Source organism: Heterodontus francisci, chromosome 10 (assembly GCF_036365525.1).
Source record: "Heterodontus francisci isolate sHetFra1 chromosome 10, sHetFra1.hap1, whole genome shotgun sequence".
NCBI lineage: Eukaryota > Metazoa > Chordata > Chondrichthyes > Heterodontiformes > Heterodontidae > Heterodontus > Heterodontus francisci.
In genome coordinates, this window is record NC_090380.1 from 12975394 (window position 1) to 12993197 (window position 17804).

The window sequence follows — 17804 nt, forward strand, 5'->3', positions numbered from 1 at the left end:
ATCTTGATGCCTGCCTAAACTAAAACCTTCTGCACTTCCGGGGCCCATATCCCTCTATTCCCTTGCTATTCATGTACTTGTCAAGATGTCTCTTAAACGTCGCTATCGTATCTGCTTCCACCACCTCCCCCGGCAGCAAGTTCCAGGCACTCACCACCCTCTGTGTAAAAAACTTGCCTCGCACATCCCCTCTAAACTTTGCCCCTCGCACCTTAAACCTATGTCCCCTAGTAATTGACTCTTCCAGCCTGGGAAAAAGCTTCTGACTATCCACTCTGTCCATGCCGCTCATAACTTTGTAAACCTCTATCATGTCGCCCCTCCACCTCCGTCGTTCCAGTGAAAACAGTGAAAGGGAAATCATGCTTAACAAATCTACTAGAATTCTTCAAGGATGTAACTAGTAGAGTTGATGAGGGGGAGCCAGTGGATGTGGTTTATTTGGACTTTCAGAAGGCTTTTGACAAAGTCCCACATAAGAGGTTAGCATGTAAAATTAAAGTGCATGGGATTGGGGGTAGTGTATTACAATGGATAGAAAATTGGTAGGTGGACAGGAAACAAAGAGTAGGGATAAATGGGTCTTTTTCCCGAATGGCAGGCAGTGACTAGTGGGGTACTTTAGGGATCGCTGCTGGGACCCCAGCTATTCACAATATACATTAATAATTTAGATGAGGGAACTAAATGTAATTTCTCCAAATTTGCTGATGACACAAAACTGGGTGGGAGGGAGAGTTGTGAGGAGGATGCAGAGAGGCTTCAGGGTGATTTGGACAAGTTGGGCTAATGCATGGCAGATGCAGTATAATGTGGATAAATGTGAGGTTATCCACTTTGGTGCCAAAAACAGGAAGGCAGATTATTATCTGAATGGCTATAAACTGAGAGACGGGAATATGCAGCGAGACCTGGGTGTTCTTGTACACCAGTCGCTGAAGGTAAGCATGCAGGTGCAACAAGCAGTAAAAAAGACAAATGGTATGTTGGCCTTCATAGCAAGTGGATTGGAGTACAGGAGCAGGGATGTCTTGCTGCAATTATACAGGGCCTTGGTGAGGCCACACCTGGAATATTGTGTGCAGTTTTGGTCTCCATTTCTGAGGAAGGATGTTCTTGCTATTGAGGGAGTGCAGCGAAGGTTTACCAGACTGATTCCTGGGATGGCGGGACTGACGTATGTGGAGAGATTGAGTCGGTTAGGATTATATTCGCTGGAGTTCAGAAGAGTGATGGGGGGATCTCATAGAAACCTATAAAATTCTAACAGGACTTGACAGGGTAGATGCAGGAAGGATGTTCCCGATGGTGAGGGAGTCCAGAACCAGGTGTCATAGTCTAAGGATACGGGGTAAACCTTTCAGGACTGAGATGAAGAGAAATTTCTTCACCCAGAGAGTGGTGAGCCTGTGGAATTCGTTACCACAGAAAGCAGTTGAGGACAAAACATTGTATGTTTTCAAGAAGGAGTTAGATATAGCTCTCGGGGCAAAAGGGATCAAAGGGTATGGGGCGAAAGCAGGAACAGGTTACTGAATTGGATGATCAGCCATGATCATAATGAATGGCGGAGCAGGCTCGAAGGGTTGAATGGCCTACTCCTGCTCCTATTTTCTATGTTTCTATCTATAGACAAGCACTCCAAGATCCCTCTGACCCTCTGTACTCCCAAGGGTCCTACCATCCATTGTATATTCCATTGCCTCGTTAGACCTCCCAAAGTGCATCACCTCACACTTCTCAGGATTAAACTCCATTTTCCACTGCTCTGCCCATCTTACCAGCCCATCTATATTGTCCTGTAGTCTCAGGCTTTCCTCCTCACTATTTACGACACCACCAATTTCCGTGTCGTCTGCGAACTTACTTTTCATATCTCCTATATTCACGTCTAAATCATTAATATACAGTACAAACAGTAAGGGTCCCAGCACCGATCCCTGTGGTACACCACTGGTCACAGGCTTCCAATCACAAAAACAACCTTGACCATCACCCTCTGCCTCCTTCCACTAAGCCAATTTGAATCCAATTTGCCAAATTACCCTGGATCCCATGGGCTTTTACTTTCTTAACCAATCTCCCATGCGGGATCTTGTCAAAAGCCTTACTGAAGTCCATATAGACTACATCAACTGCTTTACCCACATCTATACTCTATACCTCTAGTCACCTCCTCGAAAAATTCAAATTTGTTAGACACGATCTCTCCCTGACAAAACCATGCTGACTATCCCTGATTAATCCTGTCTCAGAACTTTTTCAATAATTTCCCTACCACTGATGTTAGACTCACTGGCCTGTAATTACCTGGTTTATCCCTGCTACCCTTCTTGAATAATGGTACCACATTCATTGTCCTCCAGCACTCTGGTATCTCTCCTGTGGCCAGAGAGGATCTAAAAATTTGCGTCAGAGCCCCCACTATCTCCTCCTTTGCCTCACATAACAGCCTGGGATACATCTCATCTGGGCCTGGGGATTTATCCACTTTTAAGCCCGCTAATACTTCCTCATTTTCAATGCTAATTTGATTAAGTATATCACAATCCCCTTTCCTGATCACTACACCTACATCATCCCTCTTCATTGTGAACACAGATGAAAAGTAATCGTTCAAAACCTCATCTAAGTCCTCCAGCTCCACACACAGATTGCCTCTTTGATCCCTAATAGGCCCCACTTTTCCCCTGGTTATCCTCTTGCCCCTAACATACTTATAAAACGCCTTAGGATTTTCCTTTATCTTGTCTGCCGGTGTTTTTTCATGTCCCCTCTTTGCTCTCCTAATTACTTTTTTTTTTAAGTACTCCCCTACACTTTCTATACTCCTCTAGGGGCTCCGCTGTTTTCAGCACTCTGAATCTGCCATATGCCTCCTTTTTTTCCCTTATCCAATCCTCTATGTCCCTTGACATCCAGGGTTCCCTTGACCTGTTGATCCTACCCTTCACCTTTACAGGAACATGCTACACATGAACCCTCACTATTTCCTTTCTAAATGACTCCCACTGGTCTGATGTAGACTTTCCGATAAGAACCTGCTCCCATTTCACTTTGGCCAGATCCTGTTTTATCATATTGAAATCAGCCTTCCCCCAATTCAGTACTCTTATTTCCGGGCCCTCTATGTCCTTTTCCATAACAACCTTAAATCTTACAGAGTTATGGTCGCTATTCCCGAAATGCACCCCCACTGATACTTCTACCACTTGTCCAGCTTCATTCCCTAGGATTAAGTCCAGTACCATTCCTCCTCTTGTAGGACTCTCTACGGGCTGGCTCAAAAAACTCTCCTGAATGCACTTGAAGAATTCCGCCTCTTTAAGCTTTTTGCATTAATACCATCCCCTCTATTATAGGGGAAGTTGAAATCCCCTATTATTATTGCACCTCTCTGAGATTTGCCTACATATCTGCTCCTCTACCACTGCCTGACTGTTTGGAGGCCTGTAGTACACTCCCAACCAAGTGACTGCCCCCTTTTTGTTTTTAAGTTCTACCCATATGGCCTCATTAGAGGAACCTTCTAAGATATCATCCCTCCTTACTGCAGTAATTGACTCTTTAATCAACAGTGCAATGCCACCTCCTCTTTTACCCCCTCCCCTATCACGGCTGAAGATTCTATACCCTCAACCATGTCTCAGTAATAGCAATAATATCATATTCCCATGTGTTAATCAACACCCTCAATTCATCTGCCTTGCTAGTAAGACTCCTTGCATTAAAATAGATATTTGCCTGAGCCTTAACAGATCTACATTCACTTTGTCCTCCGGACTGACTTAGCTTCACATTTATATTTGATTGTACATCACCCCCTACTGTGCTTCTACTCTGTATCCCACCCCCCTGCCAAATTAGTTTAAACCACCACCACCGCCGCCCGCCCCCGCCTCCCCCCCCACCCCCAACAGCACTAGCAAACCTCCCAGCAAGGATGCTGGTCCCGTTCAGTTTCAGGTGCAACCTGCCCATTTTATACAGATCCCACCTTCGCCAGAAACAGGCCCAGTGATCCAAGAATCTAAAGCCCTCCCTCCTGCACCATCTCCCCAACCATGCATTCATCTGCTCTAACCTCCTATTCATATACTCACTGGCTTGTGGCACTGGAAGAAACCCAGAGATTACAACCTTTGAGGTCCTACTTTCTAATCTGCTGCCTAGCTCCCTAAATTATTTTTGCAGGACCTCATTCCTCTTTCTACCTATGTCATTGGTACCAACATTGACCACGACCTCCGGCTCTGCAACCTCACCCTCCAGAATACTTTGTAGCCGCTCAGTGATATCCATGACCCTTGCACCAGGGAGGCAACTACCATCCTGGAATCACGTCTGCAACCACAGAAAGGCCTATCTGTTCCTCTAACCATAGAATCCCCTACTACTATTGCCCTCTTGTCCCTTTTTCTCCATCCCAGCACAGCTGAATCAGCCATGACATTCTGGTCATGACTCTCACTGCACTCTCCAGAGGAACGCTCTCCCTCATCGGTACTCAGAACTGAATACCGGTTAGAAAGTGGGATATCCTCTGGGGACTCCTGCACTACCTGCCCTGACTTCTTTGTCTGTCCGGCAGCCACCCAGTCACCCTCCAGCTGTGCTTGCCTAGGCACCGGCTTGACTACTTCCTGAAACGTGCCATCCACGTAGTCCTCCACCTCGAGGATGCGCCACAGTGACTCCGGCCGCTGCTCGAGCTCCGAAACCTGAAGGTCAAGCTTCTGCAACCGGAGACACTTCCTGCAGACATGTTCACCAAGGTCACATGGCACTTCCATGACTTCCCACAATTCCCTGGAGGTACATTCCGCTTGGCCAAGCTGCCCTGCCATTACTTACTATAACAATGAGAAAAAAAAACTTACCAGCTATTTACAATCATCTTTTATCCCCTGTAACTTTGAGGCTGAGAAAGAAAAAGAGCAAAGAGCACCTGCCACCGCCCCCAGCCAATGAAAATACCCACACTTAACTTTCAGCCTCACTCCATGCAAACAGCACTAGAATAGCCAGTAAATACTAAAAATTTACAGGTAGCTATCCTAGGGCTTTAATTTAAAAGGAACCTTTTTTTTTAAACTCCAATCAATCACAGTTATCCCCAGGCAATAACAGCTGCTGCCCAGAATTTCAGTGACGTCACTATTTTCTTTTTTTTACTAAATCCAAACAGAGCGCGTGCAGAAACAGTCAGAGAGCCTGTCACCACCCCGGACGTCAGGTAGGTCAAGGGCCTCGAGCCCTGCTCTTTATTTATAGGTTTTCAGCCCTGTTCCTTTCAGGTCCGCTGCCACCCCGGACATCAGGTAGTCATGCATCACCTCACACTTCTCCAGGTTGAATTCCATTTACCACTTTTCTGCCCATCGACCAGACCATCAATATCTTCCTGCAGCCTACAGCTATCCTCCTTGCTATCTACCACACGGCCAATCTATGTGTCGTCTGTAAACTTCTTGATCACGCCCCCCTTCATTTACACCCAAATTGTTAACATATACCACAAAAAGCAGGGGACCCAGTACTGAGCCCTGGGGAATGCCACTGGAAACAGCCCTCCAATCGCTAAAACACCCATCAACAATTACCCTTTGTTTCCTGCCACTGAGCCAATTTTGTATCCACCTTGCTGCATTTCCCTGGATCCTGTGGGATTTTATTTTTTTAACCAGTCTGCTTTGTGGGACCTTGTCAAAAGCTTTGCTAAAATCCATGTAGACCACATCAACTGTACTACCCTCATCAATCTCCCCTGTTACCTCTTCAAAAAATTTGATCAAGTTGGTCGAACAAGATCTTCCCTGAACAAATCTGTGCTGACTATCCTCGATTAATCTGTGCCCTTCTAAGTGACAGTTTATCCTGTCTCTCAGAATAGATTCCAATAATTTACCCACTACTGAGGTTAGACTGACAGGCCTATCCTATCGGTCTATCCTTCGCTCCCTTTTTAAACAGAGGTACAACGTTAGCAGTTCTGCAATCCTCCGGCACCACACCTATATCCAATGAGGACTGGAAAATGATGGACAGACCTTCTGCTATTTCCTCTCTTGCTTCTTTTAACAGCCTGGGGTACATTTCATCTGGCCCTGGTGAATTATCCATTTTCAAGAATGCTAATCCCATTACTACTTCCTCTCTCCTTATGTTTATCGCATCCAATACTTCATACTCCTCCTCCTTAACTACAATATCTGCATGAGAAAGTGATTAAAAAAGCATAAAGGATCCTGGGCTTTATAAATAGAGGCACAGTGTACAAAAGCAAGGAAGTTATGATGAATCTTAATAAAACACTGGTTTGGCCCCAACTAGAGTATTGTGTCCAATTCTGGGCATAGAATTTCAGGGGGTGCAGAAAAGATTTACAGGAATGGTTCAATGGATGTGGGGTGTCAATGACATGGATGGATCAGAGAAGCTAGGGTTGATCTCCTTAGAGGAGAGAAGGTTAAGAGGCGATTTGAAAGAGGTATTCAAAATAAGAGGGGGGCTGGACAGAGTAGATGGAGAGAAACTGGTCCCATTAGCAAAAGTATCATGAACCAGAGGGGACTCATTTAAGGTGACTGGCAAAAGAGCAAAAGGGGACTTGAGGAAGAACTTTTTCACGCAGTGTGGTTAGGATCTGGAATGCAGAGAGTGGTGTCGGCAAATTCAATTGTGGCTTTCAAAAGGGAAATGGACAAGCGCCTGAAAAGAAAAAAAATTGCAGGGCTACAGCAAAAAGGCAGAGGCGTGGGACTAATTGAGTTGCTCGTGCAGAGAGCTGGCAGGGAATCAACAGGCCAAATGGCCTCCTTCTGTGCTGTAACTATTCTTTGATTCAAAATTCTCCATTCCTGGCAAAATCCTTTCAAATGTCTTCTGTATCCTCTCTAGTGTGATCACATCCTTCCTGCAATGCGGTGACCAGAACTGTATGCACTACTGTAGCTTCAGTCTAACTAGTGTTTTATACAGTTCTAGCATAACCTAGCTCTTGTACTGTAGGCCTTAGCAACAAAGGAAGGTATCCCATATGCCTTCTTGACCACCTTATCTACCTGTCCTGCTACCTTCAGGGAGCTATAGATATGCACTCCAAGGTCCGTCTGTTCCTCTACATTTGTCAGAATCCTACCATTTATTGTGTATTTCCTTGCCTTGTGTGCTCTTCCCACATATATTACCTCCCAATTCTCTGGATTGAATTCCATTTGCCAATTTTCTGCCCACCTGACCAGTCCATTAATATCTTCCTGCAGTCTACAGCTTGCTTCCTCATTATCAATCACACAGCCAATTATCGTATCATCTGCAAACATCTAAATCACATCCCCTACATTTAAGTCTAAGTCATCGATATATACCATGAACAGCCAGTGGTAGGCCCTGCAAAACCCCACTAGAAACAGCCTTCCAATCACAAGAACATTCGTCAACCTTTGTTTCCTGCCACTGAGCCAATTTTGGATCCAACTTTCCACTTTCCCTTGTATCCCATGAGCTTTTAATTTCCTGAGGAGCACTTGAAATGCCATAGTATACAAGGCTACGGGCCAAGTGCTGGAAAATGGGATTAGAATAGTTAGGTGCTTGATGGCCAGCACAGACACGATGGACCAAAGGGTCTGTTTCTGTGCTGCATGACTCTATGAGTTTGCTATGTGGGACCTCGTCAAAAGCCTTGCGAAAATCCATGTTCATCAAGCATGCTACCCTCATAGACCCTCCTTGTTATTTCCTCAAAAAATTCAATCAAGTTAGTCAGACACAACCTTTCCTTAACAAATCCATGCTGACTGTCCTTGATTAACTCTGTGCTTCTCTAAATGACGAAATATACCTCCTGTCAGAATTTTTTCCAATAATTTGCCCACCGCCTGGGTTAGGCTGACTGGCCTATAATTACAGGCCAATCTCTTTCTCCAATTTTAAACAATGGTACACTGTTCTCCAGTCCTCTGGCATCATGCCTGTAGCCAGAGAGGACTGGAAAGTGATGGTCAGAGCTTCCATTATTTCTTCCCTTGCTTCCCTTAGCAGCCTAGCATACATTTCATCTGGACCTGGAGATTGATCCACTTCCAAGGATGCTAAACCTTAATATTTCCTCCCTTACTATGTATATCCCAGTCAATAGGGACTTTGCTCCCTATTATTGGAAGTGTTCCTTGATAATCTGCCCTTGGTGTAAATGTATGGCGTAATGATCAACAATTACCCTTACTTACATTAACTTGCCAACAGGGTTAGGTGCAAACTTATGTCGTGGTACCACACTCATGTCAGTTTTGTGGGTATTGAACACAAAGAGATAGAATTTCCACCATGACATTTCATCTCCAGGGTTTCACTGGATGTTCTGCTAAAGTCACAAGTGGATGATCAGATGAACTTCATTGGATATTCCAGGTGAGAGTTTCTACGCTAAAAAAAACTATTTGCAGAGCTCCATTTTGAGAGCTAGCATGGCGAGGGGCCAAATGGCCTCCTTATATTCTGTAACCTCTTTGATTTATTTACAATTAAAATGGAAATACAAAGCACAAAAAAACTACAATACAAAATGTAAATATGAACTGTTAATCCATGATCCATAATTCTTGTCTTTATTAACACCCCTAAACCCTCCACCTCTCCACGTCTTTCTATCCCTTTAAGACTGTTGATAAAACCCACTTTTTGGACAAAACATTCAGTCACACCCTCCTAATATCTCCTTCTTTGGCACTGGATTCATTTTGCCTTGAGATGTTTTTCTACATTAAAGGCACTATACAACTGCAAGTTGTTGTTTTCCAATTTACATTATTTTAACATTGGTAATAACTGGTCATAGGTAAGGATGCCAAGGGGATGAGGAAGCAAGGTGATAAGAAGTAGATTGGTGAATGGGGCTACAAGGCCTATCATTAAACAGATGTTGCTATGTGAATTGGCTCTGTTGACCAATCAAGGCCCTAGTTTTAAGAGTTAATGGTGCTGTCACCTGGAAGTGGTATTTTCTGAGGCCCAAAAACAGACTTGAAGGGAAAGTGTTACCCAGGAAATCATAGATGAGGGCAGAATTTTAAAGGTGATAGGTAATTTGAACCATAGATGAAAAGATAAAATGAGAATCAGCTTTCTCATGGACGAGAAGAGCCCATTTCGAAGGAGAGGTATAAGTGAACCGTGTGTAAGAGAGATTAACGAATGGGGTAATCTTGGAGGCACTCGCCTTGAGCAAAGAAGGAAGGATTCCACCAGGGCCAGACTTTCTGGAGTCAAGAGCATGGCGGATGAAATTTGTGTTGTTCACAGCGATAAAACATGACTGGAGCAACAGAGGAAGACTTACTAAGGCTCTTTGGATTAGAAGAACAAAGAATTTACATAAGGCCTTTCACAAACTCATGACTGCTGCACAGCCAATGATGCACTTTTGAAGTTCAGTCACGCTTGTAACATCAGTGCAACATGTAGTTAAAAATAATGCTCACCATTTAGGTTTGAAGATGGTGCAGGAGACAAACTACTTGTGCAACAGTGAGAGCTAATGAGCAGCAAAGAAACTTACCAGCTGCTTCTTGTCCTCCTGAAAATGTGCATCAACAAACATTCTCCCAACAGCATACGGTAAAACATTTTCTGCAAAGTCCACACATTTGTCCCATCGTGCAGACAATGAAGTCGCCCCTGTAATCACCTGAAGTAAGAGGTAGACAGTGAGATTTACAGCTTTTATATTTCTCTTGCACTAATTTACTCCTGCATGCCTCTCCTGAAGAGAAACTGGATATCTTTGGCTCCCTGTCCAAATTATAATCTCAACAGTTATCCCTCAGCTCATATAATTTAACCAAATAAACTGGACATTTCTCTCATTTGTGGGACCCTACTATGGAGAAATTGTTGCCACTTTTCTCTACATTATGTGTTGTTAGTACCCAACTATTCAGATAGTGAGGTATAATCTGTCTGTGCTATAGTGGGGTACACTATGAGATATAATGAGGGGTGAAATGCAATGAGGTGCACAGAGAGAGATGCAGTGGGACACACTGAGCAAGATTTAACCAGGGGTTACGACCAAGGCGGGAGGAGTGCACTGTCTTTCTCTAGTTCCACTTCTCCACAGTTCACAACATATTTTTAAATATTAACCCAGTTACTGATATGGCCAATTATATACTCTTTTATTTCAGAATAAAATTCACCATCCAGATATATTTTAATAAACAAAATTATCAATTTATTATAAAACAAGATACAGTCAGTAAAGATGCAAAGCATTAACACACAGATTGAAATATAAAAGTTCCCTTCTAACATAGTCTCTCACACACACACACATTAAAGAAAAAATAAAGATGTTTTCTCTGCAGAGATCACATGACTAAAAAACCCAAAAAATACTTTGGCCAAATACTTGCTAATTCTTGAAGGAAAATAAAAAGATATGGAATGATATCAGTTGTCCCTTTTCTGGCATCCCAAATATGCATAGACGGCTGTCACTGGGATCTTTTTGGAGCAATTCTCTTCAGGCGACATCAAAGATTAGTCTGGCAGGCTTTCCAGGAGAAATGCGGCATCAGGGGTTTCAGCTATCACACACATGATTCCCGGGGTTTTTCCAGAGAGGTGGAGAAAGGTGGGTGTTTCTCTCAGCAGGCCGCAAACCCAACTGTATCAAAACAATATCTAAACTGAAACCAACTCTTGACCACCATAAATCTTGACATGTCAATTCTCTGTAAACAACTCTCATAGTCAGAAAGCATCTGCTGTTTATTTAGCTGAAGACATGCGACTTCCAGTAAATGTTTTTAAACAAAGTTCCAGTGACCTTTTAAAAAAAAATCTAGCATCTATGGAATCACTTCAGTTCTCCAAAGGAATCCATTTCCACAATTTTAAAACATGAGTCCTCCCAAAAATATTAAAAAATGGAAGTACTTTCATGAAACCTCCATCCTTGGAGGAACAAAATGCTAGTTTGAAATGCGTTTCATTACAAAGAGTGGAAAAACATAGAAGATGAAAAATATTAAAACACACACTATTCTCATTCACTCTTTACCTGTAACTAATACAGTTCTGCTTTGTATCATCTTTGTACTCAGATAACTCAAAGCAAAGTTAAATTCTAGACAAAGCATCAGCAATTACATTGTTTTTCCCCGCAATATGCATAATCTTTAAGTGATAGGGATGCAAAAGTAAACTCCATTGAAATAGTCTTGCATTCTGGTTTTTGAATTTTTCCACAAAGGCTAGGGGATTATTATCTGGATCCATTTTTACCAGTCGTGACAGACATATACTTCAAAATGCTTAAGAGCTAGTAATATGCCTAGGGTTTCTTTTTCCACTGTTGAGTATCTCTTTTGGGGTCAATTTAGCTTTTTGGAAAAGTATCCCACAGGCCTTTCTATGCCCAATTCATCGTCTTGTAACAGGACTGCACTGACCCCCAGGTCACTAGCATCAATTGCTACCTTGCAGGGTTTAGTGAAATTTGGAGCAGCCAACATGGGTTCATTGATCAAAATGGCTTTCAGCTTCTCAATTGATGCTTGGCACTCTCATGACAACACTACATTGGCTTTCTTTTTTCGTAGCAAATCTGTCAGTGAAGCAGCTATAGTGCTAAAATTTGGTACAAACTTGTGGAGAAAACCACACATCCCCAAAAACTTCATGATTTCCCATTTAGTCTTAGGGGCAGGGAACTCCATCAATGCTTGTACTTTCGTTGTTCTTGGCAACACTTGTCCTTGCCCTACTAGATGCCCTAGGTAGGTTACCTGCACTTTTGCAAATTCACCTTTGGCAAGGTTTATCAGTAAATCAGCCGACTGTTTAGAAAATTAAACAGAGCTTCTAGTTGTTCCAAATGGTCCTTCCAAGTGTCACTGTATACCAGCACATCATCAAGGTAAACCACACAGTTAGGAACACTGGCTACCACTTGGTTCATTAGTATCTGGAAAGTTGCTGGGGCATTTTTCAGCCCAAATGGCATCACTTGGCATCGAGAAAGACCGTCTGGTGTGACAAAGGCCAATATTTCTTTAGCTCCGGGTGTTAAAGGAACCTGCCAGTATCCCTTTAACAAATCTATTTTTGTGAGAAATGTGTCACTGCCCACTCCGGTAAGTGCAGTATTCCAAGCGAGGAATAGGGTAGGAGTCTGCCTTTGTTACTGCATTTAACCTTTTTGTCGTCTATGCAAAATCTGGTTGAACTGTCAGGCTTAGGCATAAACACGACTGGGGAACTCCAGCTGATTTGATTGGGATCTATTAGGTGGTTTTCCAACATGTGTTGGATTTCTGCTTTCACCTGGGCCTGTTTCTCTAAACTTAAATAATAAGGATGCTGTTTTATAGGAGATTATTTCCCTACATCCACATCATGTGTGGCTAAGGTGCTACATCCTGGTTTATCCCTACAGACTCTTTTAAATGCTATGAGTAGACTTGTCTGGTCTTCTCATTGTTCTGCATATAAATACGAAAGCAGACTGTCCAATCTCCCTAGCGATTCAGTATGAGCTAACCGGATATTAGGAGGTTCAATTTGAGAATTGTCCAGGCCTCCTTCTGCCTCATCCTCACCATGCCTTTCACCCTACACTGTCCCTACTACCTGACATACCTGTGCTTGCTTATCCTCCTCCCGGTGATGATATTGTTTCAACATATTGATATGACACAGCCGATTCTTTTTCTGGCGATCTGGAGTGTCAATCAAATAATTTACTCTACCAATCCTTTTGACTACTTTATATGGTCCACTGAACTGTGCTTTCAGCGGTTCACCCTGTAAAGGCAGTAACACTAACCCTGGTTGAAATGTCTTCCCATTTCTTCATGGTTGTTTGGGAAGCTTTCAGCTATTCCTGAGCCACTTCATAGGCTCTTGTGAGCCGTTTCCGGAACACAGACACATAATCTAACACGGAGGATTCGCCTCTCTGTTCTAAAAACTTTTCTTTAATTAGTTTTAGAGGACATCTTATCTCATGTCCATAAACTAAATCAAAAGGACTAAAACTGGTAGACTCATGAGGTCAATCCCTAGTGGTAACCAAAAGTAATTCCAGCCCTTTATCCCAATCATGGGGATATTCATGACAATATGCCCTGATTGTCATCGAGGGTCTGATGGTACTGTTCTAAAGCTTCTTGTGTCTGTGGGTGGTATGCTGAGGACTTTGTGTTATACCCAGATTACTCAACTTCCTGAAAAATTGTAGACATAAAATTGGAAGCTTGATCTGACTGGATCTCAATCGGTAATCCATTTCTAGTGAAGAACTGGGTTAACTTTTCCACCACTACCTTAGCAGGAATCGTTCACAAGGGAATGGCCTCTGGGAACCATAATCGTGAGTACATATTGATGTGCCATTTTTGTTTTCGGTAAAGGTCCCACACAGTCTACCAACATCCTACTAAATTATTCCCCAAAAACTGGTATGGGAATTAGAGGTGTCTGTTTTAGGGCCAGTTGCGGTTTTCCCACAATCTGGCACGTTTTACAAAACTGCAGCATGTCCTTTTAAGGATCTGGCCAGTAAAAATGTCGACCTATACGTGATTGGGTCTTCTGGATCTCTACATGTTCCGCCATAGGAATTTCATGGACTATCCTTTATATTTTCCGTCAATTCTTGGGTGAACTATCTGGTTAACCGACTTCCAGTCTTCGTCCGCAGGTCTTTGAGGAGGTCTCCACTTCCTCATTAGAATCCCATTTTTAATATAATAGTCTTCAGGAGCTCCCTTTGCCTCAGCTTCTGTTAGAGCAGATTGTGCCACTTTATTTAACTCTGGATCGGCTTGCTGAGCTTTGAACAGAGAAGACTCATTGAGCATTTCCTTCAAATCCCCAAAGAAAGTTTCAGATATTTGGCTATCTGTCTGTGGTGCCAATTTGATCTCTGACAATGGAAATTGTTTAGCCATTGCTTGGTTACTACACATGAAGGAAAAAGTCCTGGAATCTTTTCCTGCAACTGCTCTGTCCCTTTGACTTCACTTGGTCTTTCCGTGACTACTGGAGAAGCTACTACCTTCTCTCTAGCCAATCATTCCCCAGGAGCAGGTCAACTCCGTTTACAGGCAGACTATGGACAACTCCCAGAGTTCCCGTTACAGACATTAGGTCACACTCCAGGTGCACCTGATACAAAGGTATGGGTATATACTCCCAACTGATACCATTCTCTAAATCCTTGGCATTCGGTGCGCTCTCTGGTGGAAAAGTTATGTCTTTCCCCAGCAAAAGAGTTAGGACGGCTCCTGTATCCCTAAGTATAACTACAGGTTTACCTGCCTCACTTGAGGGATAAGGAGTTATTTTTCCTTTTGACAAGAATTCCCTATAACTTGGGTATCTTGTTCAAACAGTGTTTTTTTTTTTTACTTGGCCTTACAGGTGCTGTCAGAGCTACAGCTTGCTCTGTTGCACTCTCAGTCAGGGCCCCTTTCTCTGCATTGGCCTTGTATATCCCAATAGGTTCCAAGGGTTTACCCCCCAACCTCTAGCATTCTTCACGAAGGTGTCTCACCTTGTGGCAATGGAAACACTTCAGCTTCCAGACCTCACTTCCACTCTCAGTGTCTTCCTTTCTGGCCTGAGGAGGAAATCCCGGGGTGTTCCCAACTATCCCTTCTTGACCCCGGCTACTTACCTTCCTTTCACCCTCCCACCTTCTGTCATTCTCGGGTTTGTGGGGGTGATACACAAAAGGGTTTGGGCTTGTAAACAAGTTCATAACCATCAGTGATCTCAGCAGGGATCTGTGCTGGGGCCTCAACTTTTTACAATTTATATAAATGCCTTCGATGAAGGGACCAAAGGTATGGTTGCTAAATTTGCTGATGACACAAAGATAGGTAGGAAAGTAAGTAGTGAAGAGGACATAAGGAGACTACAAAGTGATGTAGATAGGTTAAGTGAATGGGCAAAGAATGGAGTATAATGTGGGAAAGTGGGAAATTGTCCACTCAAGCAGGAAGAATAAAAAAGCATATTATCTAAATGGTGAGAGATTGCGGAGCTCTGAGATGCAGAGGGATCTGGGTGTCCTAATGCATGAATCGCAATAGGTTAGTATGCAGATACAGCACGTAATTAGGTAAGCTAATAGAATCTTATCGTTTATCGCAAGAGGAATTGAATACAAAAGTAGGGATAAAGGTTGAGGCCACTTATAAGACACTTGGGGAAATAATTCTCCTAGAAGAATTTAAAAATTCACTCCCTCCATTAGTAAGAACCCAAATGAATTAGGAGCAGGAGTAGGCCACTCAGCCCCTCGAGCCTGCTCTGCCATTCAATAAGTTAATGGCTGAACTGATTACTCCACATTTCCACCTACTCCCAATAACCTTTCACCTCCTGGCTTGACAAGAATCTATCTACCTCTGCCTTAAAAATATTCAAAGACTCTGCTTCCACTGCCTTTTGAGGAAGAGAATTCCAAAGAATCATGACCCTCTGAGAGAAAAACTTTCTCCTCATCTCTGTCTTAAATGGCCGACCCCTTATTTTTAAACAGTGACCCCTAGTTCTAGATTCTCCCACAAGAGGAAACATCCTTTCCACATCCACCCTGTCAAGACCCCTCAGAATTTTATATGTTTCAATCAAGTCACCTCTTACTCTTCTAAACTCCAGCGGATACAAGCCTAGCCTGTCCAATCTTTCCTCATAAGATAGTCCACCCATTCCAGGTATTAGTCTAGTAAACCTTCTCTGTACTGCCTCCAACGCATCTATATCTTCCTTATATAAGGAGACCAGTACGGTACACAGTACTGTAGATGTAGTCTCATCAATGCCCCTGTATAGCTGAAAAATACTTTGGCCAAATACTTGTTAATTCTTGAAGGAGAAGGAAAAGATATGGAATGATATCAGTTATCACTTTATTCTGGCGTCCCGAATACGAGTAGACGGCTGTCACTGGAATGTTTTTGGAGCAGTTCTCTTCAGGCGATATCGAGGATTAGTCTGGCAGGCTTTCTAGGAGAAATGTGGCATCAGGGGTTTCAGTTATCACACACTGGATTTTTCAGGGTTTCTTGGAGAGATGGAGAAAAGATCACCGAAACCAACTTGAGCACCATAAATCTTGACATGTCACTTCTCTGTAAGCAACTCCCGTAGTCAGAAGGTACCTTACTTAGCTGAAGACATGTGACTCCAGTAAGTGTTTTCAAACAAAGTCCCAAAGTCCTTCCAGTGATCTTTTAAAAAGAAAAGTCCAGCATCTAAGGAATCACTTCAGTTCTCCAAAGGACTCCATGTCCACAATTTTAAAAAACAAGTCCTCAGAAAAATATTAAAAAAGGGAAGTACTTTCATAACATGGGGCAGGCTGCACCAGACAGACACTAGGTGGGGCAGGCTGTGTGAGTTATAATTGGATATACTCACATACACTGCATTAACACCTGGCAACCCAACCCGAACCCCACCACATGTGTCGGGTTGGGTTGAAATTCCGAGTCCAGCATTCGGGCTCGGGTCGGGTTGGGCTGGACACTGCTTCCAGGAAGTCACGGAATCATGATTCCCCACAACTCCAGCTGTAGGAATAGCCTGCTGCCGGAACAGATGAAGGAGATTTGTGTCGGGTCGGGTCGGGTTGGGCATGAAAAAAAATTAAAGGACTTGGGCTTGAGTTGGCTGTGGTCGGGTTGGGCTCGAGTCGGGTTTTAATTTCATATCCGAACCAGGATTTATACTGCATGGGTTATAATGCAGCACACCATGTGAGATATAATGGGATGCACCATGTGAGTTATAATGGTGGGATATAATGGAGTACATGGTGTGGCATATTTTGGGGTACACTGTATGCGATACAATGGGATACATGGTGGAATACAATGGGATACACTGTATGGGATACAGTGGGGTACACAGCATGGGATATAATATATACATAGTGGATATAATTGGTACACTGTATGGGTTATAAGGTGGTTCATGGTGGGATATAATGGGGTACACTGCGTAGCATATAATGAGACATAATTGATCAATCATCAACAAAAGATACAACTATTGGTTACCCCAGAACTCTCTAATAAGTTTAGTTGTGTGTCTATCCATTCTAGTATTTACCTGTTCAGGGGATCTTTGTCAACATTCAGCATTGCTCTGAAATACATTACTTTTACCCATTTTGCAATGGATTGACACTAAGGTTTTACACAACAGCAATTCATCCAGACAGAACATGCACACACAGTCCTTATCTCCACCACAGCCCTTCCCCTGCCAAACCTCTCACTAATCAGCTAATTGCAGTAGTCAGCGCTTACCTTTAGAAATTCAAGGCGTCTATTGAGGAAGCGTTGGCTGAGGTTACCGATTCTCCTGTACACAATTCTCCACACAATGTAATTGGCAATAGTTCTATAATCAGGTTATATAATTGGACAGAGTTATTTCATTCAACTTAAGGAAGATTGAGTAAACTGAAACATGTCAGAATCCATTGATAATTACGATTGGGGTCCAAACCCGAGTAATGGATTGTAAATCTCATGTCATGTTGCACTTACCTATTATCTACAGAATCTAACAGCTGGAACAAATCCTTGAAATACTGAGGAACATTCACAATGATCTCTTCGGACGTGTTGATGTGTATAAGTTCAGGGAAAATATCGCCATCAATCACCAGCCTCATATAGAGCAGCCAATCAAACTGAGAACACAACAACATTAATCACAAGCCATTGCCATTAATGAGACACAGCAGCTGCAGCAGTGCTCCCGCAGGGAAATGA

At 43.0% G+C, this 17804-nt stretch overlaps 1 protein-coding gene across 2 annotated transcripts in view; it reads right to left on the reverse strand.

The window, feature by feature from the left end:
• The window catches only part of phex (phosphate regulating endopeptidase homolog, X-linked), a 183949-nt gene that overhangs the window by 32643 nt on the left and 133502 nt on the right, over nt 1–17804 (reverse strand). For both annotated transcript variants that reach the window (XM_068040120.1, XM_068040119.1), the window contains 3 exons: nt 17577–17722; nt 17334–17427; nt 9563–9691 (listed from right to left, as the gene is read on the reverse strand). In XM_068040120.1, coding sequence (XP_067896221.1) covers nt 9563–9691; nt 17334–17427; nt 17577–17722 — 369 coding nt within the window. The remainder of the gene's footprint in view (nt 1–9562; nt 9692–17333; nt 17428–17576; nt 17723–17804) is intronic.